This window comes from Mustela putorius, unplaced genomic scaffold (genome assembly GCF_011764305.1).
Source record: "Mustela putorius furo isolate JIRA1106 unplaced genomic scaffold, ASM1176430v1.1 tig00537248_pilon_pilon_pilon, whole genome shotgun sequence".
Taxonomy (NCBI): domain Eukaryota; kingdom Metazoa; phylum Chordata; class Mammalia; order Carnivora; family Mustelidae; genus Mustela; species Mustela putorius.
Genome location: NW_025422387.1, coordinates 7,996,333 through 8,020,061, shown reverse-complemented (window position 1 = coordinate 8,020,061; position 23,729 = coordinate 7,996,333). Strand labels below are relative to the sequence as shown.

The window sequence follows — 23,729 nt, the reverse complement described above, 5'->3', positions numbered from 1 at the left end:
GCAACTCAGGAGCTTAGTCATACACTGCAGGCCCATGAGCACCTTATTCCTGCATCCAGGCCAGACATTGCTAATCAATCACAGCACCACGCTGTGACTTTGCTGGGTCCATGGCAGACATCACTAGTTGATTAGGTCACTCTTCCCAGGTATGTATCCATTCTTCAGAATCCTCCAGGACACAGGGTTCCAGGCAGCCACTAGCAAGGGACTGTGGCTGACAAAAGGCATGAAGACTGTCCTCTCTGTGAGAAGCTGTTGGACTGGGGAAGAAGGAGAGGCCACTGGCAGGACAGGGAGGGGTTTCAGCAGCAGACATGAGATGGTGTGGACAGGCACAGAAGTCAGGAAGGAGGAGGACACTCTTAGCGGGGGCTGTGTGGGATGCAACCATCGCTGTCCGAGAGCAGAGGCATGGCAGGGAGGCTGGGAACCCAGGCTGCTGCCAGCCCACAGACCCACAGGTATCAGGTGGGTAGGCTGCACAGAGTAGGAGGAGAGCACGGAGTGGGGAGGCTGGACGGAGAGGCTGGATTAGTCTCTCTCTCTCTCTCTCACACACACACACACACACACATCTGGTAGGTGTCCCTGAGTTTCCTCATGCCAAGGGCTGGTGTCCTTCCGTCCATCTGGTACAAACATGGACTCTGGCCTTCACACAGCAGCCTGGGGGAAGGTGGCAGAAGAAGCTGGTTAGCCCTAACCTTCCGGGTGAAGCCGAGACCACAGGGACAGCCATCGTACAGGGCAGGGGGTGCACGTGGGGCCACGGTGAGGCCTGCCCTTCTGCCCGGAGTCCTGGCCCGCCCTGAGCACGCTGCCCCCAGTGAAGCCTGTCCCTGCTGCTCCACTGCTCTCTTACCTTCACTGGCCATGGTCGGATGGGGGTGCCGTCCCTGCTCATGCAGCACAGGGCAGACATGCAGGCAGCGGCTTCCTCGGCCAGCAGGTCCCAGCGGGCATTGTGGCTGAGATTGCCTGTCGGGTCAGCCGGATCCAGGATGATGGGCCTGCAATTGCCATTAGGGTCAGGCTTATTCCTGGTCACATCCGGGTGTCTCCTGAGAGATTGGTTGGACTAGTCTCCTCCCTCAGCCAGCACTCTGCACTCTGCACGGGCCACTTCTCCCATCTGCATCCAGGGCAGACATCACTAATCGATCACTGTGTTCATCTGGGCCACACCCTGGCAGCAGGTAGTTGGCATCTGTAACTGATCATGGCACCGGTCCTATCACCCTCCCTTCCTACATCTGTGGCAGATGGCACCACCTCAGAGTCTTTTTCAGCACACCATGCTAAGTTACCCACGGGCTGGAGGTGTGAAAGCATCTCTGCTCTCTCTGCACCATTTGAGAGGGAGGCAAAATCCCAAAGAATAAGGCATGCCTACATGACGTGGTGGGTTCCCACGTAGGGCTGGCAGATTTAACAAATACAAGCTGAGGGTGCCCAGTTAAATTTGAGTTTTGGATAAACATAAGTCTATCCCCAATGCTGCATGGGATATATTTATCCTAAAAAGTGATTCCTTGTTTATCTGAAATTCGTACTTGACTTGGAGCCTTGTATTTCATCTGGCAACCCTATTTACGGGGGACGAGGAAACGGACTGCCTGTCTCCCAGGCGCTAAGGGGATCCCTGTTAGAAAGGAGCTCAGTCTTAGGAAGAGGATTTTACTCTCCCTGCTCTGTGCCCTCCGGATGTGGGAGAATGAGCTACCCCATCTCTGAGACCCTGTGATGGGGAGGGAGGACCAGAACCTGGGCTGCCGAAGCTGCCGGTTCAGGAAGTCTCTGACAGTCTTGTCCTTGTCGTTGTAGTTGACGGTCCAGTAGACACAGAGTTGGTGGTACTGGCTGACCAGCTCTAGGACAGTGCGGAAGCCCTGGGCCATGTTGAACTGGGGGTCCCGACCGCCCTGCTCCCAGGCGTACACCGTCAGGAGCTCCAGCCCGTGCTGGGGGGGCAGGGAGCCTCTCCCCTTGGGCATCTTGTTGCACTGGGGGAAAAGGGGAAAGAGGATGTGTTGGTTCACACTGGCAACGAAGAGGAGCAGGAGGGACCCTTCCAGAGCTGACAAGCCCAGCTTGGAGCACCGCCACGTGTCAGACGCCTGGCTGTGCATTATCCCTTCAAGTCCTGTGACGTAGTGGTGACACCAGCCCAATTTTCCAGATAAGCTAACTAAGGTCCCCCAGGCTGGGGAGTACCGCTCCTTCTGCTCCACCAATCCAGGGGTCTGGCCCCTGCCCCCACCCAGGACCTCGATGGGAAGGTTGGTGGGGGGTGGGGTCCTCGCGCCACACCTGCCGGTACCAGTATTTCACCAGTCGGATCAGACTCTTGAGCTTGGTGGGCCGAGAGATGATAAAGTTCCGCTGCAGCTCCGTGAAGCAGGTGGAGAACTCGCCCGCGTGGTTGTAGCTGTGGATGAGGTCGACGTAGACTTGAGATGGGGGCCTGTAGCCGGGGACCAGCTGGCCTGGAGAAAGGGAGGAGGCCACCATCCGCTCATTCCCCAGAGTCCTGCTGGGGCCAACTGAGCAAGGACGTCCAGGACCTCCTACTTGGGCATCTCCCTAATGGCTGGGCTGGGACCGTCTGGGGGGCGGCGGGGAGTCCCAGGGTGATTTTAGCTGGAGCACAGACATGGCATGACCCAGCATTAAAAGATCTTATTTTCCTTCCTGTCCCCTTTCAACCCTTCCGTTTAGCTATCATGAGGAGAGTCTTGGCTGGGAGCTAACACATCCCTAAAGGCTCTTGGATGCTTGTTCATGCGTCTCTAACTAAGGGAGAGCCTCAATCTTAGAGCTTCTGGTAGGACTGCATGCGGCGAGCTGACAGTCATCCTCTGGTTTCATTGCCCTTAAAGGCATTCCTTGACATTCAGACTCCTGCTTTCTAGAGAACCGTGTAGCTTTGAATGCTTTTCAAATGCTTTTCAATGCTTTTCCCTTCCTTGTCACTTGCTTTCCCAACCTCGGGAACCAAATACATTCAGATACAGGGGACGTCCTCCTGCCAACTTGCCGAGGCAAACTCAGAACTGAACCGATACTAAGAGATCTGTGTCTGTTTTGTTCAGGGCTTTATCCTCAGTGCCTGGAGAATGCTGGGCACATACTCAGCACATTTAGAGAACTCATGGATCCTACGGGGCCATGGCAGGTGGAGGAGATGGTGCACAGGTATGTAAAGACGGGATGCAGGGCGTCACCCCGATACCTGCATCATCAGGTGAAGGAAGAGCTTGGTGCCCGAGGCAGGGAAGTCCCTCACTCAAGGTCAAGCACCATGTCAGTGCAACTGCTGACTCTAGAATCTAGCCCAGAGCCACCATGAGGCCACCTAACACTGTTGCATGAATTCGAGAAAGGTGTCCTTTTCTCTAGATACTCTGCAGGAGGGTGATGATAAACATGCCTATGTATAAGGCCTATGCTGTGAGCAGGTGTGCTCTGGTTGTGCAGTGCACCACCCCGAATACCGTCCCCAGCAGCCCAGCCTCCGTTTTTCCCCTTCTCAAGACTATGCCTGGGTACCTCACCTAAGGCGTCAAAGGCTGGCAGCACATCAAAGTCCACACTCTGATCCAGCATCGTCTGGGACCTCAAGGAGAAGCTCAGCACACGGGGATTCTCCCACTTGGGGATCTCGAACTTCACCTCGAACTGCATCTCCTGCTGACATGCCTCCAGCTGGGCTCGGATCTCTGAGATGACCTCAGTCCGCTTGGTGCCCTGCTCGGTGAACTGGCTGAAGCAGTTGAGGAATACCACTAGATCCGCATCCGAGCGGCCTCGCAGAGCCGTGCCTTTGGCTAAAGAGCCACCCTGGGGAGGACACAGAGGTGGCCTGACCCTGAAGGGCTCCTGCTAGAGCCTGTGGGTCAGAAACTTGCTGTGTGACCTCGGACAAGTCACCTAACCTCTCTGTTTTACCTCTTTCATATGGGGTTAATATGCAGTATGATTATGAGGAAAAGAAAAGTGTAAGGCAGAAGTTTAAACCTTTCAACAAATGTAAACTTTCTCATCCCATCAAGTTTGGGGGCTGGGAGATATTTGAGTGTTTTTTTTCTTTTTTCTTTTTGGCCTGTGGCTCTCAAGCCTATCTGCATCAGGAGAGGTTTGTTTTTTGTTTTTTGTTTTTTTTTTTTGTTGTTGTTGTTGTTTTTTAAAAAAAACGACTGATGTCTGGCTCCTATGCCCCGGAGACTGTGATTTCATTGGCCTGGGAGGGAGACTGAGTATCAGTATAATTTTTTAAGTGGCTCTAAGTGAGGCCATGGTGGACAACCAGTGAACCAGGTTATCATCTTCAAGTATTATGGACGAGAAAGATAAGGATCAGAGAGGGGAAGGTATTTGCCTGAGGTCACAAAGCAAATCACCAAGGACTTTTCATTGACTGACTCCATGCTGACCATCTTCTGGAGCTGACCTGGGTCTCACTTGTAACTTCAGTTGTGGGCTGAGGTTGTATCTGATATAGTGGATAACGTGACTTCTTAACACAGAGCATCCCTTCTGTCTTCTGGGATCACCATCCCGGTTTTCTCTGGGGAATCACTCCTCCCCCACATTCAGGTCCATGTGGAGAGGACTCCATCATATGAGCCAGGCTTGGCCAGTCAGAGCATGTCTCCCTGGCCCCATGGATTAGTTTGGGGATGGGTATAAATCCCAGTCAGGCCAATGAGACTCAATTCCAAGACTTCTATTTGAACTTTAAGAAAATAGAATTCCCTTTTCTGGAAGTTTAGAGATCCCAAGGACCATCATATGGAAAGGGCCTGTCCAAAACAGAAGATGGCAGAGCCAAGAGCTGGGATGAAAAGCTGAGTCCTGATGACCCTGCATGGGCTTCTAGATCGAACTGTACCTGATAGTAGCTCCACTCCAGGGCTTTCCATTTGCATCAGCTAATATATATTTTTTTGTTCCTCCTTTTGAGTTAGTTGTCACGAGCAATCAAAAGAGATGTGCTGGACATGTCTGGGTCCTTTCTCTGCCATCCACCCCCAACCACATTCTGGTTTCTCTTCTAGGCTTGGCCTTGTGCTGATTGTCGTAAGGACGATAGAACTGGGTCAGGCCAGGCCCTGGTCTAGGAAAGATCACCAGCCTGCAGGACCCTCCTTGCCAACAGCTCTCCGGGGACTTACCTTGACCACCTTGAGCACTTTGATGGCAGAATTCCGGAAGCAGTTTTCCCTCAGGAATGAGCAGATGGCATCGACAGCCTTGTTCACCTGAGCCAAGAACTGGCGGTTCGGCTGGAGAAATTCACTGATGTACTTGTCAAGGTCCCCAGCTGGGGTTTGGTAAAGGAGAGCAGGCTATGGAAAGAATCCGGGTAGGGCCAGCTTGAGGCAGGATTCCCTGTGACTGTCCTGGCCCTAACTCTTGATATCCTAAGCGGATGAGACTCGCACTATCTCCCGTAACCTTTTACTATCTCAGCTGGTTGGTAGGTCTCTGTGGTAGCATCTGCAGGACCTGAGTTCAAGTTCTGGATCCACCACCAACACACAGCCTTGGTGTCCCCACTTTATTTATTTATTTTTAAAGATTTTATTTATTTATTTGACAGGCAGAGATCACAAGTAAGCAGAGAGGCAGGCGGGGGCGCGGAGTAGGCTCCCTGCTGAGCAGAGATTTCCCATTGCGGGGCTCGATCTCAGGACGCTGAGATCATAACCTGAGCCAAAGGCAGAGGCTTCACCCACTGAGCCACCCAGTCACCTGGTCTCCCCACTTTAAATGGGGGTAAGAACAAGATCCATGCCTCATGGGTTGAATTGAGTATTAGGCACTGGTTATGAGATTCTGCTGAACAACAGCAAATGCGATAAACTCACGTCCCTTTGGGAGCTGGCTATCATCTTAAGTGGGGTTCCCTAGAAGCAGAGCCCGTGATGGGGATTCCTGTGCATGGATTAACTGGGGGTAGTTTCTGCAGGAGAAGGGGGGTGAGGGAAGTAGAAGAGGGCCAGGGAAGGAGCTAAGTAAGGCTCCAGCTGGAGAAAGCTTCTGTTGATCCGCCGGGAACACTGGACTAAGAATTACAGAGCTGGCCTCACCTTCAAACAAGGGTGGGCCTTTTGTATCCCATGTCACTCACGCATTGGCTGGGGCCAAACCACCTATGTCTCAGTGGCAAGGCATCATCAGTGACCTCTCCCAGCCGCTGGGGATGTGTGCCCCAGCTGGGAAAGGGCAATCTGGGAAGGGAGTGCCCAACACCATCCGCCATTCCAGGGACTCCCCTCTTACCATCACATCCCAGGGCTGCACAGATGTCCCTTTTCCACTCCTAAAGCAAACCCGTGTCTCCAGAGCTGCTGCTTCCTGGGCCAACAGCTCCCAGCTGCCCTGGCCCACATTCCAGGTGGGGTCGGCAGGATCCAGGACCAGGGGCCTGGGGGCAGAGTGGGCGGGCGGGCAGGTGGGGAAGTTGGGAATCAGTGAAGGAGCAGGGAGGTGGGAGAGACTGAGGGAGGGTGTGGGAGCTGGGGAGGAGAAGAGTGTCAGGACCTTAGGGCTGGCCCAGTCTCTCTTAAGCACGGTAGTAGGGTTCCTGCCTGGCCACCTCGGTCAGGAAGGTGCTGGGTGGTCCCTTAATCAGAAATGGTATTTTATAGTGTTAATGAAACTGGCCTTGGCTGCTTTGGGGGCTCCTTATGTCCATGCTTCCTCAGGAAAGAGTTCGGAAGGAAGCACAGTGACAAGTGGGGCTGGGGCACCCAGGTCCCACCCTGGACCCCCTCCTGGACACAATGACTCCAGGGCGACAATGGCGGAGGTGAAGGATGATGGACGGAAGGCAGTGGGGAAGTGGGTCTGCACCTCTTTTTCTGAAGCTGGCCAAGAAGGTGTGTTCTGATAGCCGGGTCCTCAAAGCTATAGTTGACCGTCCAGTAGACACAGAGCTGCTGGTGCTGCTGGACAAGTCCTAGGACGGTCTTTAGGCCTTCGGCCGTTTTGAAAGAATCTTTCCCGCAGCCTTGCTCCCAGGCGAAGATGGTCAGGAGCTCCAGGGCATAGACTGGGGGCAGAGAGGCAAGGGCTGGCTGCTGTCCTTTGTTCTGAGCTGCCACCTATGTCACCCAAAGCCAATCAAAGAATGAGTGGACACGAGCATCTTACTATGTGCTAAGCATGGCCCCAGGGACTTGGAGAGGGAGGGGTAAAACAAACAAAGCCACGTTAAAAATGGAACCCTTCTGATTTTACAGGTGGATAAATTGAGGTCTGGAGGTGGGGGAGTGACTTGTCCAAGGTCACATAGTGACCTAAGACTAAGAATCTCAGACTTGGTCTTTGCCCGGAGGTTCTCCCCAAAGGGTGTAAAGGCATAGGGGCTGCAATATCTTCAGCTTGGGATGCCAACATCTGTCACCATAGTGACATAAGCAGCAGTGGATGCTCAGTAGGTGTTTGATGAATGAGCACATGACCGAGGGCTTTCAGAGAAGTGTTAGGTGGGGTCGCTCTGGAAGATGCTCAGGGGTTATTTAATACAACTTGCACAGAGGACAGTGATGGTGGAACAGCATAAGCTAGGGCTTGTGGGGAGGGAGGAAGGGAGAGCATAGCAATGGGAAGAGCGAGGAGAAACTGATCAGCTAGAGAGGGATGGTGAACCCAGTCACAAGAAACAAGCACTGGGGGTCTGATGGAGAAAAGACTTCCTCTTAGAGATGGGCTTCCGGTCTGGGCAGGAAGTGGAGGAGGTGGTTCTTCTACTGGGGATGGCCAATAAGAAGCGAAGGAAGGGAGAAGTCTGCCCAGGAGAGGATCTGATTGGCTGAAGCAGCTGCCATAACAGCAGCGGTGTCCCGAGTGGAGCAAGGGGGTCTGGCAGCCTCACCTGATGGTACCAGTGCTTCACCAGCAGGATCAGGTTCTTCAGCTTGGCCGGCCGAGTGTTCACAAAGTTCCTCCGCAGCTCTGAGAAGCAGGCCGCGTGCTCGCCGCCCTGGCAGCTGCTGTTGAGGAGGGTCGAGTAGACCTGGGGCGCGGGTTTGGCGCCAGAGCAGAGCTGCCCTGTGGAAATTTGAAACACTCTGAGGGCAGAGCTCTAACGAAGACATCTGCATGTCCCAACCCAGCCACTCACCAGCCTTTATTAACATTTGAACGTTGATTACATAGCACTGCAATCAACAATACACAATGTACAACAGAACAGCAATCGGGACTCTTTTTTTAAGCACCAAATACATGCCGGGTGCTTTTTAGTAATTTTCACTAATGCACCCAATAACTCTGCAAAGTGGGGGATCTTGACTCCAGACAAGCTATGTAGCATAGCGGGTAAGGGAATTAGTTTCCAAGGCACAAGCTGGAGGCAACCCTCACCCACGGCGTCAAAGACGGGCAGCATGGTCACATCCATCCAGCTTTCTAGGGCCGTGGACACCAGGTGGAACTGCAAAGCCCCAGGCACGGTCTGCTCAGGAAACTGGAGGCTCAGGCCAGGGACTGGGTCCTGCCACCCAGATTCCAGCTGTGCCCGCATCTCACTAAGGATCTGTGGGCGGCAGGTGCTTTGGTCCTTGTAGTCGTTGAAGCAGTTGAAGAAAATGACAAGTTCGGCATCGCAGCCACCCCTCAGGTCTGTGCCCCGGCCAAAGGAGCCCCCCTGCAGAGGAAGGACCATCTCAGACCCGCGAGTTTCCCTGAGCTCAGGGGTCAGACTCTGACCCCAACTGCTGGCCCCTATCTGTGGCCCAGACATGACTGGCTCACTGAGGCCAGGACTGGGGACACCACGACAGAGGCAGGCTGCACGAGGGCTGCGACCTCTGACTCCTGGAAGCCTGGTAGAGTCTGACTACACCTGTCTGCACCTGTCCTCTGACCCCCGGACCCTGCACAAAAGCAGACCAATGTGCAGCAACAGATAACAGAGGGCGCGGTGCAGTATTAAAGATTTTAGCCAAACATCTGCAGCACATACTGATTGCACATTTGGATCACCAGTTGCAAATTGAGGTTCCAGGGCCAGATGGGGCCTGCAGATGTGCTCTGTTGGCCTGTTTCAATCAACCCACCAATCCATCCATCCGTCCATCCATTCAACACTTATTTATGGAACACTCAAGTGTACCAAGATATGGGAGTATATAAAAGGTCCCAGCTCTCCCATAATTTATATTCTAGCAGAGGGGGGAGGAGGGAAGGACAGTCAGCAGACAACAGCTCCCAGAAAATGCTAAGAGCTGTGTGGGGGCAAATCAGTGAGGAAGGGGGACCAGGGGTGGAGGGGAGGTTGTAATTGTAAATTGAGCAGTCAGGCCTCTGTGAGAAGGGGACTTGGGTCCCAGACTTACAGGAGAGGCGGGGAGGATCAGAGGAAGAGCCTTTCAGAAAGAGACACCAGTGTGGTGTAAATGAAGGTCAGAGAAAGACCCAGGACCAGATCCTACGGGCCGTGAAGCCATTTCTCTCTGTGAAACTGCAGAGGATTTTGAGCAGAGGAGGGAAGCGGTCTGATTATGGTAATAGCAGTTTAAAAAACTATCGTTAATTTTTTTTTAAAAGCTGGAACTCAGATATACACCTCGGAGGGCGGCAAACTCCCCTTCCATGGATGTCCACCTGCCTGCTGGCCCTCGGTTCCTTCCCCTCCTCACTGCGGAGCCCCAGGACAGTCCCATCAGTGTCTCCCCCCACAGACTCACCTTACTGACTCTCGAGGCCTTGTAGACACACTTCTCACGAAGGCGACTCAAGATGACATCGATGGCCTTGCTGACCTGCTTCTGGAACTGGGGGTTTGGTTTCAGGTGGTCCTGGACGAAGCGGTCCAGGTCCTTGGCAGCAATCTGGGACAGATCCGAAGCCGCCCCCCGCGTGGAAGGGATGATGCTGGCTGCCCCCGAGGGGCCAGGAGCTGGGCCTGAGGGCCGCCTGCCCCCTGTCCTGGGGCACACAGCGTGGAGACTGTGGTTCTTCTCAGGGGGCCTCTGGGCAGAGTCTTGCTGGATGGGGTGGGGTGCGGCCCCAGCACGTGGAAGGCCCTGGAAGTGTGTAGAAGGAGTTGTCTTACAGGCATAGAAGTTTCCCCATCCCTTCTCTCACCAGCCCCCTCCCAATGGACAGTCAGGGTGACTGAGACTCAGAGTGGGGAAGCGGGAGAACCACTGCTAGCCCATAGGGTGCCTTTGCGCATATTAGAAAAGGATGCGCTTACAGACGGGATCTGTTCTAGAAAGAACCCCTGTTCAGGGGGGACACGGTGTGGCCAGCAGACAATAAGCTCGTGCACACAGAGGTGTTCCTCTAAGCAGGCTGGGCTTGTTCGCATATCCACGCCCCCACTCCCCACTCTGTCCCCCACCCCGAGGGCCCAGCGCCCAGTGGATGATGCTCAGGAAACACTGCGCCCCTGAAGTAGGTGTGGCTTTACACCTAACAAGGATCCCCAGAGCCCCTCACTCACAGGCCCCTTCCAGGGCTGCACGGCGCCCCCTGCCGCCTGCAGAAAGCACGGGCGCTCGTAGCAGGACCCTGCCTCCTGGGCCAGTATATCCCAGCGCCAGGCTGCACCGTTCCCCACATCCCACGTGGGGTCAGCTGGGTCCAGGATCACAGGCCTGCAAAGCCAGAGGGACAGGAAGGTTCTGGTTAGTACAGTGGTCAAGATCGGGGCTTCTGAGGTCAAGCCGAGCTGGTGCCAATCCCCGCTCTTCTACTTCCCAGCTGTGGAACCTGGGGTCAATGACTTCCCTCCTCTGAGCCCGTTTCCTTTTGTGCAGAACGGGGATGACAACAGTGCCTGCTTTGATGGGCTGTTATGGGCTGTTATTAAATTGCGGCAACTTAGATACAAGTCCTCAACTCTAGATGCACATTAGAATCGTAAGACAGAAGGGTTAGGGTTACGGTTAGGGTTAAGGTTAGCCATCTCTTTCCTCCACGTGCTTCCAACTGGGCATGCGCACAGAAGCACACGTACAAGGGCGGCTCCTACCAGCCCTCTCCTAGCAGAAACCACCCGATGTCCACCATCAGCGCACTGGGAAGCGGAGTGTGATAAATCCCCACAATGGAACACGATTCAGCCGGCTGAAACAATGCATGGCAATCAACAACACACACAAAGATGCGGCAGAACCTCACAAACTTAACATTGAGGAAGAGAGGCCAGACACAAAAGCACGTGCCCCCTGATTCCCTTTCAGTAAGATTTTAAAATAGGACTGGGAGGGTAACAGTCAGAATGGGGTCACCCCGGGGATGTCACTGAGCAGGAGAGAGGAAAGGGAAACTCCTGGGGCGTCCGAAATATTCTCCCTTGATCTGGTGGTGTTTTTCCCTGGACCTTCGCTTTATACTAAGTCAACAAAACAGGCCCTTTGGATGGGTATGCTGTGCGTCGCTAAAGTGTTCACGTACACAGTATGTTCACACAAGAAAAGTCTTTTTTAAAAACTGCCCCAAGGGGTGCCTGGGTGGCTCAGAGGGTTGGGCGTCTGCCTTTGGCTCAGGTCATGATCTCCAGGTCCTGGGATGGAGCCCCACATCGAGCTCCCCGTTGAGCAGAAAGTCTGCTTCACCCTTTCTCTGCCTCTCCCCCGCTTGTGCTCTCTCTCTCAAAGGAATAAATGAAATCTTTAAAACAAAAACAAAAATAAAAAACCTGCCCCAAGCAGGGAGGCTGGGTGGGTCAGTCAGTGAAGCATCTGCCTTCAGCTCAGGTCATAATCTTGGGGTCCTGGGATCGAGCTACCTATTGGGCTTCCCGCTCCGCAGGGAAATCTGCCTCTCTCTCTGTCCCCGCACTCCTCCCTGTGCTCTCTCTCTCTCAAATAAATAAAATCTTTAAAAACAAAACTGCCCCAAGGGATTGCAATTTCCCTCTGGGGCCGGGTCCGAGGGACTAGGAACCCCGCACAGTCGGCGCCTGGCTCCGGCCCCCACAAAGGCCCGCAGGAGAGGAGACTTTTTTTTTTTTTTAACATTTTATTTATTTATTTGACAGAGATCACAAGTAGGCAGAGAGACAGGCAGAGACAGAGGAAGGGAAGCAGGCTCCCTGCTGAGCAGAGAGCCCGATGCAGGGCTTGATCCCAGTACCCTGGGATCATGACCTGAGCTGAAGGCAGAGGCTTTACCCCACTGAGCCACCCAGGCACTCCGAGGAGACTTATTTTATCATTGCTAATGATCTCCCGTGGCCCCCCAGCCCAGGAGAGTGGGGAGGGGGGTGTGGGGAGGTACCTGGGTCTCTCGAGCTGCTGCCTCAAGAAGCAGCTGACCGCAGTGTCCTCAAAGCCATAGTGCAGAGTCCAGAAGATACACAGGTGCTGATACTGCTGGATCAGACCCAGCACCGTCCGCAGGCCTTGGGCCAGGCTGAAAGCATTCTTCCCGCAGCCCTGCTCCCAGGCGAAGATGGTCAGCAGCTCCAGGGCATAGGCTGGAGGCAGCACCTCTCTCCTCGCCTCCTCCCGGCACACCTGTGAGAGGGTGACGCGGAGGGGAAGGAGAGAGCTTTCTGCAGAACTTGGCTGAATCGCTCAGTCTCGGGACCGCGGAGCCCGCAGGCTGAAGCCGGGGACGAGAGGCTGGGTTCTAGGAGCAAACTGATTATTTCTCAGCCGCCCCCACTCCTGGAGCTTCAGCCTCCAGCTCCTGGGACTGGGAGCAGTCAGAGAGAGGCTAGCAGGCAGTGTGAGGCTGTTACTGATTCCCCCAAATGAAAGCATTGCAGAATTTGCCCGGGGTCAGAGGGCAAGTCAGTGGCTGAGCAAGGGTGGCTCTCCAGCACCTCCTCATACCAGACTTGCTTTAGGATGAGTGGTCTGGCACAAGGACCAAGCTACGTGCCCTACGATTTTGTGGGGCTGACCCCTCCTCTCCAGGCACAGGCTGGGCACTCCTTCCTCCATACACAAGGGTCTATCCACAAACATGAATATTTGGGAGGGAGGGTGTTATTCCTGAGGCTGTACAAACTCCACGTTACTTCATACCATACATAAAATATTCCAGATAGTTTCAAAGCCTTGAAACCACAGGAAAAGAAAAATCTTAAAACCTTCCCAAAGAAAACATGGGAGAATGATTTTAGAAAGTCAGGATAGGCAAAGCCTTCTTACACGAGACACAAAGTACAAATCACGTAAGAAAAAGATGAGGGCACCTGATTCCATTAAAATTCCAACATTTTCTGTGACAAAAGACCTATGAACAAAGTGAAAGTACCAGCCTGGGATTAGGAGAACAGATTTGCATTATATCAACGCAATAAGGATTTGCACCCAGAATATATAAAGAGCTCCAACAAACCAACAACAACAAGACAGCTAATGCGGTAGAAAATAATAAACAAATGACAGGAACAGGCAAGTTCCCATAAAGAGACACATGAATGGCTGTGAAGCCTAAGAAAATATTCTCGCTGGCATGAAATCACAAATTCAAACAGTCACGAGTGCCTGGTGCAAGGTGGCAGCCTCACCTGGCGGTACCAGTGCTTCACCAGCAGGATCAGGTTCTTCACCTTGGCCGGGCGAGTGTTCACAAAGTTCCTCCGCAGCTCTGAGAAGCAGGCCGCGTGCTCGCCGCCCTGGCAGCCACTGTTGAGGAGGGTCGAGTAGACCTGGGGCACGGGTTTGACTTTGACGTTGGAATTGAGTGGCCCTGAGGGTGGGGGGTGCTGTGAGTCAGGATAGGTTCTGAGGCACAGGATGGAGACACGGGGTGGGGGGGGGGTGGATTTGGTGGCAGGGGATCCACAGCATGGGAGTTTGGAGGATGAGGAAGAGAGCCTGGAAGTTCTCAGGAGACTGAGACCAAAAGGAGGAGTCCCTTCCTTCCAAACCTAGGGCCTGGCTGAAGCAGGGCAGCAGTAGGAGCGATGCTTCTGGCTGGGTTGGGAGTGCCTAGAACCTCGCAGTTCTTTCCTCCCCGAGGTTTCCTCGGGCAGTGCTAGAATAACGCACGAACATACCTGTAATTAATCAGTGCCTTAGGGAAAGGAAATGAGGCAAAAGGCAAAAGGTCCTGATGCTTTAGCAGCGAGCGACGGCTAATATGTCTGGTGTGCCCGACACGCCAGACAGGCACCGGGCTGAAAGTTTCACGTGAGTCCCCCAGAGCCCCACCAAAACCCGATCGGGCAAGTAGTCTTCACCTCATTTCACAGGTGAAAACCCCAAGGCACAGAGTCACTCAGGACTCTTCCCAAAGTTACACAGCCGGCCAGTGATGGAGACAGGATGGGAACCTAAAGCGGGCCAGCTTCACAGTCTGTGCTTTTCCCTCCACAGCTTCCCGTGGGCCCGGCCTGGGAAAAGTAAGCACACTCCGTAATTTCCCAGGCTCCTGACACCGCCTACTTGCTGTGTGACTTTGGGGGAGTTACTGTCTGTCTCTGTGCTTCAGCGTCCCTCTTGGTGAAAAGGAAGCTAAGACAGTACAGGCCCCAGCAGTTTGTTTGGAGGGAGATAAAAATATCCAAGGTGCTTGGAATAGGGAAACATTTAATAAGGAGTAGCTATTATGATTAATGTTTATGTACCAAGAGGGTGGGTGTCCAGATGGGGGAGAGTGTGGCTCTGTGCCAGGACCTCATAACTGGAGAAACTCAAGAGGGCTATCTGCAGGGGCATCATGGTTAATAATAATAATAATAGTGGAAAATGGGAAGGAGGGGGAGGGGGGGAAGGGGAGGAGGGGGGGAGGGAGAGAGGGAGGGGGAGGGGGAGGAGAAGAAGAGAAGCAAGCCGTCATACAGCCCCACCATGTGCCCAGCACTGTCATCCCATACATGAACACACACAGTCTTTCCAAAACTCCATAAAATGGATAGCTAGGGTCCCATTATTATTAACCCCATTGTACAGATGCGGGCACAGGGGCTCATTATTATATTACATCAGGCATGGGGATATTAGGAAGGGGAACGCAAAGATCACATTGATGCTTTTAAGATAAAAGACAAGACTTTGCAGAATTCTGGCCTTGTCCCCAGCCCCCTACTGCCCCCTACATGCGCCCTATGGGCGCATGCCTCTTTGCCTTCTCCTTTGGGGTATTTGTGGAAGAGCTGAGCAGCACAGTTCTAGGCAGTGGCTGAAGGAAAGTTACTGCTTAAGCGAGGGCCAAGCATCTGGACACCATGACCCAGGAGCAAATGGGCTTTTTTGGCCCAGACTCATTATGGGCAGTGAGGACACCAGAGCCCAGAGACGGTTTCCCAGGCCACACAGAAGGTCGGGGGGCGGTAGGCGGGGGGTTGGGGAAACAGAGCCCAAACTGGAAGCTCTGTCTTACTCCTAATGATCACACCCCCAAGCCTAGAAAGGGCCAGGCACCCCTCACCCAGAGCGTCAAAGGCCGGCACCAAGCTGACATCCATCCAGTGTTTAAGGTCCAGGGATGCCAGGCGGAACCGTAGGACCCCGGGCCTGTCCTGCCGAGGAAACTCGAAGCTCAGGCCGTGGATGGGTTTCTGCCACCAGGATTGTAGCAAGGTCTGCAGCTCGCTGAGGATCTCTGCCCGGCGAACACGCTGATCCTCAAAGCTCTTGAAGCAGGTGAGGAAGAGGACAAGTTCGGAATCACAGCCACCGCTCAGAGCTGTGCCCCGGCCTTCGGAGCCTCCCTACAAAGAAAGGGGAGACCGTGGGTACACGGCTCCTGGCATTTGACGCCACGCAGAAAGGCACGTCGAGCACAGCCGGCCCTGGGTTTTTGAGAAAAGCCAACTTCATTTGCGAATCCTTCATTTCTAAATGTTGGCAACCGATGTCAACCGTAGTCGTGAGTTCAAAATTTTTAAGTTTTTTAAAAAATGAAAACCGTCGGTGAAACAAATTCTGTTTTACAGAACACATTTGTGACCTTTGCCTGGGATGTGGTCTGGAGCTGTGATAGGACTCCCTGAATTTTCGGGACTTTTCTGACAGGTGTTTCTTCCTGTAAAGCTGTCCACCGAAGACTCCGGAAGGAAACACACACGATCAGAAACGCCCCCCTGTCAAATGTCTGCCAAGCCATAATTTCACTTCCAAGCAATACCCCTGATGTGATTTCCTTGTGGTTACACAAGACAGGGAGGTTCGGTGGAGTGAGTTGAGTAACAGCCAGAAAAGACCAGAAAAGCCCTCCAGGGGCACCTCCCCCACCAAGCTCATTACCCCAATGGTATCCCAGTTCCTTTGTCGCCAGCTCCTCACATCAGGGGCTGCCAACCAAGGGGTAACAGCGCAGAGCAAAGAGAAATATGGCAGACTGAGTTCTTTTGCATACAATCGTGTCGCGGAGGCTCCCTAATAAGCCTGGGAGAAAGGTATCACCATTGCTCTCACTTCACCAAGGAGGAAACAGGGAAACGAAAGTGCAGGGCAGGTTGCTTACCAACTCCCCGCCCAGAGTGCTTTGAACTCAGGAGGTCAACTCTGGGAGGTCCGAGGTCCCGCTCCAAGCCTACATTCTTCCTGTACCCCTCCCCCATAGATTAACTCACTAAAAAATACTGTTTATTATGAACATTTTTAAACCTTCACAAAAGAAGAAAGGGTTGTAAAGAAGACCTTTGCCACATTAATTTGACCCCTCTTTTCTTCCTTATGCAATTTATTTATTTTTTAATATGTTATTTATTTATTTGACAGACAGAGATCACAAGTAGGCAGAGAGTCAGGCAGAGAGAGAGGAGGAAGCAGGTTTCCCACGGAGCAGATACCCCGATGCAGGGCTCGATCCCAGGATCCTGGGATCATGACCCGAGCTGAAGGTAGAGGCTTAACCCACTGAACCACCCAGGCGCCCCTCTTACACGATTTAAAAAGAAATTTCTGCCATTGTGTCATTTCATCTTGAACATGGTGGTCCCCAATGGGGGGCTGGTGGTGACATATGTCCCAGGGGACATTTGGCAATGCCAAGAGACGTTTTTGGTGGTCCTAGCTGGAGCAGGGGAGCCCCTTCATGTTGGCCCTGGGGGAGGGGTGTCTTCTGACAGGACTCCAGAGGCCAGCCACGCCTTCCTTGCTTTCTGGTCTACCTAGAAGTCCCCCCGCTCATGTCGCACATCTTACCCCCGCCCTGGAATCAGCCATTCTTCCAAGGAGCCCCTTCCGCAGGGAGCAGCATCTCAAGACTGGAAAGGTAGCCCGTAGCCCTTACCTACTTCACCACGGCCTCCTTCAAAGCCTGGAAAGATCAGAAGGCCATAAGCTACTTTCAGCCACGAGAGCTGTTTCCAGATTTTCCAGGGAAGCGAAGGATGCCAAAGCTTTAGAGGTTCCTAAATTCTCGCTCCAAAGAACTTCTTCCTGTCCACCTCCAAGGCAGAAATCTACCTCCACATCTCACAGGCTTCAAGTCTCTCCTTCCCCTTCCCTACCTCCCAAGCCAAGCCTCAGCCCTAGGAAACCACCAGCTGCTCTGGGGTCATCTCCCTTCCCGGACAAGCTCCAAGTCCCCTCTACTCCAGCCAGCTTCGCCTGATGCAACCCTGGTGCCCCTGAGTTTGTGCTGAGGGTCTCGTGGGTGACGCCCGTCTCCTCCCTGAGTCTGTGGGCATCCTGAGGTGACAAAAAGTGGCCTGTGGCAGTGGCTCACCCACATCCAGTCCCAGTTTCTCAAATCCTAAAACAGGGACAATAATCCCCACCTCACTGAATGTGAAGATTAAGCAAGATGACTCATTTAACGAGACGATTATTGTTATTGGGTAGTTTCTCAGTAAATTAGGCTATTATGGCTATTATAGCTGTTATAGAATACCTGTGATTCTGCACCCTTAGGATCCGGCTGTGGTGTGAGGACTGGAGTCTGTCTGGACCAGGTGAAGCACTGAGTGAGTCCATGAATTTTGGATTTTTTACAAGCGCCGAAACATGATTTCGTCTCTGTGCCTCGGTTTCCCATGTGTCAGGTGGGGTTAATTGTCCCTACCCGGCGGGGCTGTGATGTGCTATTTTCAGGGCACTTCCAACAGCGCTGGCGCATAGCGCGTGTGTTGTTTAAATCGAAGCCCAAGGTAATGCGCCAAGGATTGCTCCTGTTTCTAGGTGACACCCCTCAACCCTTCCCCAAGGCGCCTACCTTGGCGATTTTCAGCACCCTCCAAGGCTGGGCAGCCGTGCGGCCCCCGCGCTCACGCAGGGAGGCTGCCAGGTCGCCCAGGGCGCGCCGCGCAGCCGCCAGGAACTCGGAGGACGGCAGCAGGTTGCGGGCCACCAGGCTGTCCAGCGCGGCGGCGGGGGTGTGGTACACGTCCATGGCCTGGCTCAGGTACCCTGGTGCGCCCCGGCTTCCCTCTCTCGCTCTGCGCGCTCCCCGGTGCCTGCAAACCCCAGGCCTCCTGGGCTCTGCGCGCAGAGGCCGGGGGTGGAGCGGCACGGTTGCCCCAGCCTGCCCACGCGTCCCTCCTTCCCAAGCTCGCGGACATGCCACTCCCCTCCCGCTTTCAGTTTCATTTCTTTTCCGCAGCTCCGGACTTTTGCACACACTTCCGCCTTTCAGTCCCAGGCCTGGTTTCTTTTTCTCCGCCTCTGGGCTTCCAGCACTGGGCCCGCCTCCCCTGGACCCGCGCCCCCTGCCCCGCCCGGCCGCCAGCTCCTGTGAACCGCGCACGCCTGAAGGAGACGCCTGGGCAGTAGCAGGTGCACAGAGCGCAAGCGCTCTCGCCGAACCACGGACCCTGAGCATTTAAGAAACGTGCAGGATTCACGGGAGGACGAGATCCCCTGGCAGGCTCCCTGGCTGAAGGAGGCATTCCAAACATCCCCACTAACAAAGAAGACATGCAGAACAGGTGTCCCTCCTGCTTTTCGTCCACTCTCCCATTGAGTTCTCCCAACAATCAGGATGTAATTGTTATTCTTTTTTTTTTTTTAAAGATTTTATTTATTTGACAGAAAGAGAGATCACAAGTAGGCAGAGAGGCAGGCAGAGAGAGACGGGGAAGCAGGTTCCCCGCTGAGCAGAGAGCCCGATGTGGGGCTCGATCCCAGGACCTTGAGATCATGACCTGAGCTGAAGGCAGAGACTTAACACGCTGAGCCACCCAGGCACCCCTGTAAGTGCTGTTCTTATCATACCCATTTGATGGAGGAGGAGGTTAAGGTACAGAGAATGGAAGCACCTCGGCCAAGGTCACATACATAGCTGGAAAGTTTTCAAAAGATTTTATTTATTTATCTGACAGAGAGAGATCACAAGTAGGCAGAGAGGCAGGCAGAGAGAGAGAGAAGGAAGCAGGTTCTCCGCTGAGCAGAGAGCCCGATGCGGGACTCGATCCCAGGACCCCGAGATCATGACCTGAGCTGAAGGCAGAGGCTTAACCCACTGAGCCACCCAGGTGCCCCATAGCTGGAAAGTTTTCAGAATGGACCCGAACCCAGCGCAAGTTATCAGTACTAGTAGCACTGTGTTCCCACAGGAGCCACCTCCTCCTAAATAGTGTATACATTTAATGCAATTTCAAAATGTTTAGAATTCCATTTTTTTTTAAACTTCAAGTGTATCATTCTGGAGTCGGTCTGTAAGAATTATTTTAAGGAGGAGAAAGGAGGAAGGAAGATCAGCATAGAATGATACCTCACACAATACTACATTTTACGACATTATAAAGCTACAGGGGGAGTTAAGTCTCTTTGGGGACCTGCACAAAACGAGGCGGATAGAAAGCTGCGAAGCGGAGACCTGAATCTACCAGGTAGCTCATTGATGTTTCTGTCTTCATGCCTGTCTTCTCCCTTTCTGGTGGCTTGGCTGTTGCTCCTCTACCCAGTGGACCAGAACCTGAGCTCATTCCCAGTGCATCTCCCCCTCCCTGTCACTCAAAACTTCACTAGTCCTCTGTCTCATCGCTCAGGGTCAGGGATATACTCTGATTTGGAGTGTATCTCCAGCAGCAATGAATGTTAATGAGGACTTCCTGAAGTCTGCCTTAACCTAAAGGAAACAGAGGATGAACTTCAAAGTTCATAGTGAACCAGAGGAAGAGGTGCGAGACTACCACTGTGTGCACCGGGTTTGTATTTTGGGGAGTGAGTGGCACATCCCTGGGAGGTATTCAAGTGTAGGAAGAAGATGGTTTTCTAGGTTTGATGTTGTGGAGGGGTGTTGGGGGGCTTCAAGCCAGGTGCCTTCAGCCATAGAGCCCTGGTTTCATGCTCTCCCATCCATTAGTCCTCTTCTTGATTCACAGGTCACTTTAGAAATCCCCCATGGGGGGGGATGGTATTCTGTACACGCCCGCTAGATTCTACCCAAACGAAAGCAAAGATATGTTAAAAGTATTGTGCGGCTCACTCAATGGATTAGAAATCAAGAAAGGTCGCCGTCAAGGGACCAGAACATTTGAGGGATGTTGAGAAAGGAGAAAGCAGAGGGTCAAAATTTTGGATGAAGATGGTGGGCTGCTCACATCCACAAGCCTTCAACTACTGCCCTAGACTCCAGAAATCACAGGGAAGGGATGAAAAAAATGTACTTCTGTTGCTGGACCCTGCGTGGAAGCACCACTTGTGAGCAGAAGCTGTGAGACCCCTGACCCAGGGGCAGGACGGAATGGAGGAGGAGAACTTAGGTCTGAAACACGGAAGGAAGGAAGCGCTTCTGCAGGTTGGGGAGGGCTCTGCGGAGCTGGAGGAAGGGAGACTCAACGGGGTGAGCAGGGAGGGCTTTGTGTGGGTGGTTGGGAGCGCTAACTCTGGTCTTCAAAGGTGAGATTACTTTAAAATTCCTCTTTTCTTGAGGTGGGGGACCTCAGCATCAATTCTGGACCTTCAGCTTCATACCACACGTTTCCTCCCTTTGCCAGCCCTTCTGGCTGCGTCCTCATCTCTGTGGACTAAAAGTTACTTTTCTCAGTTTCATTTCCTTGCCAGGAAGTGGGGTAAGACCTCTGAGAATGTAGAAATGTGTGACTGAGGCGCTGTGATTTTCATCTGATCACTTCCTTCCTCCTTACACACCTGCCCCTTTGTTTCTAAACCTCATGACTTTGTGTGCAAGAACCAGCAGCTCAGCATACCAGCGCCTAGAGCTTTCTATAACCCTGGGCCGGCTGGCTTTGCCAGAGCTTAGCAGGAGAGACATGCTTATCCAAAACGCTTTATTATTTTTGCAAGAAAATTGTGGTCATAGAATAATTCAAGTTTATTGCACAAAATTGACAAAGTCAGGGGCGCCTGGGGGCTCAGTTGGTTAAGTGTCTACCTTCGGCTCAGGTCCTGATCTCGGGGGGGGGGGTCTGCTTCTCCCACTCTCTCTGCCCCTCCACCCCCACTTGTGTTCTCTTGCTTTCTCTCTCTCTCTCAAATAAATAACAAATAAAAATATTTAAGAAGACATTTAGGTCTTCCAGGAACCAAATGCCAAAATATAATTAAAGAAAGCATACTGAGTACAGTAACATAGAAACAAATATGTAAGACTAATATGACAGAGGACATGAGATATGTACACAGTGAAAAATTATAATAGTTACAGTGTCATTAAAAAATCAGTGAAGAGAAACTCCAAGTTCATGAATGGCGGTCTCACTAGAACATCGATGTCATTCTTCCTAAACTTATTTATATGATTCCAATCCACTGCCTCCCCATATTTTGGGTGAAACTTCATACATTGAGTGAAAATTAACATAGAAATAGAGAGGGCCACGGGAGGCCAGGGCTTTCCCCCCATATAAGATTTATTTATTATTACATTTTAATAGTAACCATGATTTCCAGGAGACTCTCCCGTGGATTTACAAAGATTAATTGCTTTCACTGTTGGAAGCAGAATAATTGAGATAAGTGCATTTGGCTAGGAAAAGGGAAAAACATTTTGAGTTTAGATTCCAACAGCTGATTCCAATTTGGATTACTATTATTATTTTTAATTTCCGTGTATTTAACATACAGTCTTATATTAGATTCAGGGGCACCAGACCGTGATTCAGTAATTCCGTACATTACTCAGGTAAGTGTGCTCCTAATCTCCTTTATCTGTTTGACACCCCTTCCCAGTCCCCACCGCTGGCAACCACCTGTTTGGTCTCTATAGTTATGAGTCTGTTTGTTTGTCTCTTTTTTCCTTTGTTCGTTTATTTTGTTTCTTAAACTCCACATAGTAATGAAATCACATGGTATTAGTCTTTCTCCCACTGGCTTATTTCACTTAGCGTTATACTCTCTAGATCCATCCATGTTGTGACGAATGGCAAGATTTCAGGCTTGTTTATGGCTGAGTAATATTCCATTGCGTATATACACCATACCTTCTTTGTCCATTCTTCGATCGATGGGCACTTGGGCTGCGTCCATAATTTGCATGTTGTAAATAAGGCTGTAATACACATAGGGATGCATGTATCTTTTCGAATCAGTGTTTTTGTATTCTTTGGGTATAAACCTGGTGGTCTGGGTAACCCCATGAAGCTGATGTAGGATTAAATATGCAAGAGAAATTGAGGAGGAAGATGGGGGCCTCCGGGAAGTAGGCCTTTCAATCAAGGGTGGGCCTTGATTGATTGAGTCTGAGTCTGACTCTGAACAAAGGCAAGAAGTTAGAAAAGCTGACTTTGCAGTCTAGAGAAGGTCAGCAAGACCAGTGGGAAATCCTTTAGCCCTGTGACTTGTCAGAGGAGCCCCATGTCTCCCAGGAACAGGGCTGCCTTAGTGCTCCTGCCTCACTGAGCAGCTCATGTGTGGGGTGACTTGGCTGTCAGCGTGTGGATGGATTTGGAAGGGCAGCAGCTGAGAGCCCCTCTCCTGGGAGCTCCCTGGGGTAGATGTCTTCTCGGGGTCGCCAGAGTGGGGAACAAAGACACCTTAAGACCATGCAGCAGTGATCAAGGGCATGATGAGATCCCGAACAAGGACTAGGGTTCAAGTTTAGGCTCTGTCTCTCGCTTGCCAGGTGACCCCAAGCAATTGCCCTGACCTCAGTGTGTTATTATAACAGCAAGAATAAAACTCAACTCACAGGGATGCTGGAGACTTAAAAGCAGGAGTAGGAAGATGGACAAGCCCAAGACTTGGTCAGCCACTCAAGGTGACCGGTGACCCAGGTGACAAGAGCATGCTTGGTCCTGGGGTGTTTTTTGTTTTGTTTTTTAATATTTCAAGCCTTGTAAATGAAATGCTGGTTTTGGTACCAAGGATGAGACAGTGTGGCTATGTCTGATGGCCTAGTGTACTCTTGAATCCAGCGAGTCACCTTCTGGGACAGAGCTGTGGAATATATAGAAATCAAAGGTGTGCCACAGGGTATAATTTTAACATTTTTAGGAGCCGCGGTAAAGAGCAAAAAGAAACAGAAAAGTCTGCTTTGATTTAACTCAATATCTCAAAAAGTTTTGTCATTTCAGCATGCAATCAGTATGAAACATGATCAGTTGTCAAGAATGTGACATTTTTGGGGCGCCTGGGTGGCTCAGTGGGTTAAGGGTCTGCTTTTGGCTCAGGTCACCATCCCGGGGTCCTGGGATCAAGCCCCGCATCGGGCTCTCTGCTCAGCGGGAAGCCTGTTTCTCCCCCTCCTTCTGACCGTCCCCCACTCATGCTCTCTCTCTTTCTCTCAAATAAATAGTCCTAAAAAAAAAAAAAGATGTGACATTCTTTTTTGGCACGTGCGTGCTAAGTCCCTGAAACCAGGCATATGTTTAACAAAGTCCCCCCAGCACATCTGGAATTGGACCAGCGGCATTTCCAGTGCCCAGGGAGCCACGTGGGACTCAGGGCTACTGCATC

General features: G+C 52.2%; 1 protein-coding gene across 1 annotated transcript in view; it reads right to left on the bottom strand.

Annotated features, from left to right (window-relative positions):
* LOC101693011 (2'-5'-oligoadenylate synthase 3) overlaps positions 1-18,449 on the bottom strand; it is a 44,749-nt gene extending 26,300 nt beyond the window's left edge. The window contains 15 exon segments of the mRNA XM_004753413.3: positions 866-1,013; positions 1,768-2,006; positions 2,314-2,489; positions 3,558-3,843; positions 5,178-5,351; positions 6,289-6,433; positions 6,862-7,112; positions 7,886-8,061; positions 8,377-8,659; positions 9,702-10,040; positions 10,463-10,616; positions 12,244-12,482; positions 13,487-13,668; positions 15,352-15,634; positions 18,085-18,449. Of these exon segments, the coding sequence (XP_004753470.2) occupies positions 866-1,013; positions 1,768-2,006; positions 2,314-2,489; positions 3,558-3,843; positions 5,178-5,351; positions 6,289-6,433; positions 6,862-7,112; positions 7,886-8,061; positions 8,377-8,659; positions 9,702-10,040; positions 10,463-10,616; positions 12,244-12,482; positions 13,487-13,668; positions 15,352-15,634; positions 18,085-18,261 (3,252 nt within the window). The 5' untranslated portion in view covers positions 18,262-18,449.
* Between the last annotated feature and the right edge of the window lie 5,280 nt (positions 18,450-23,729).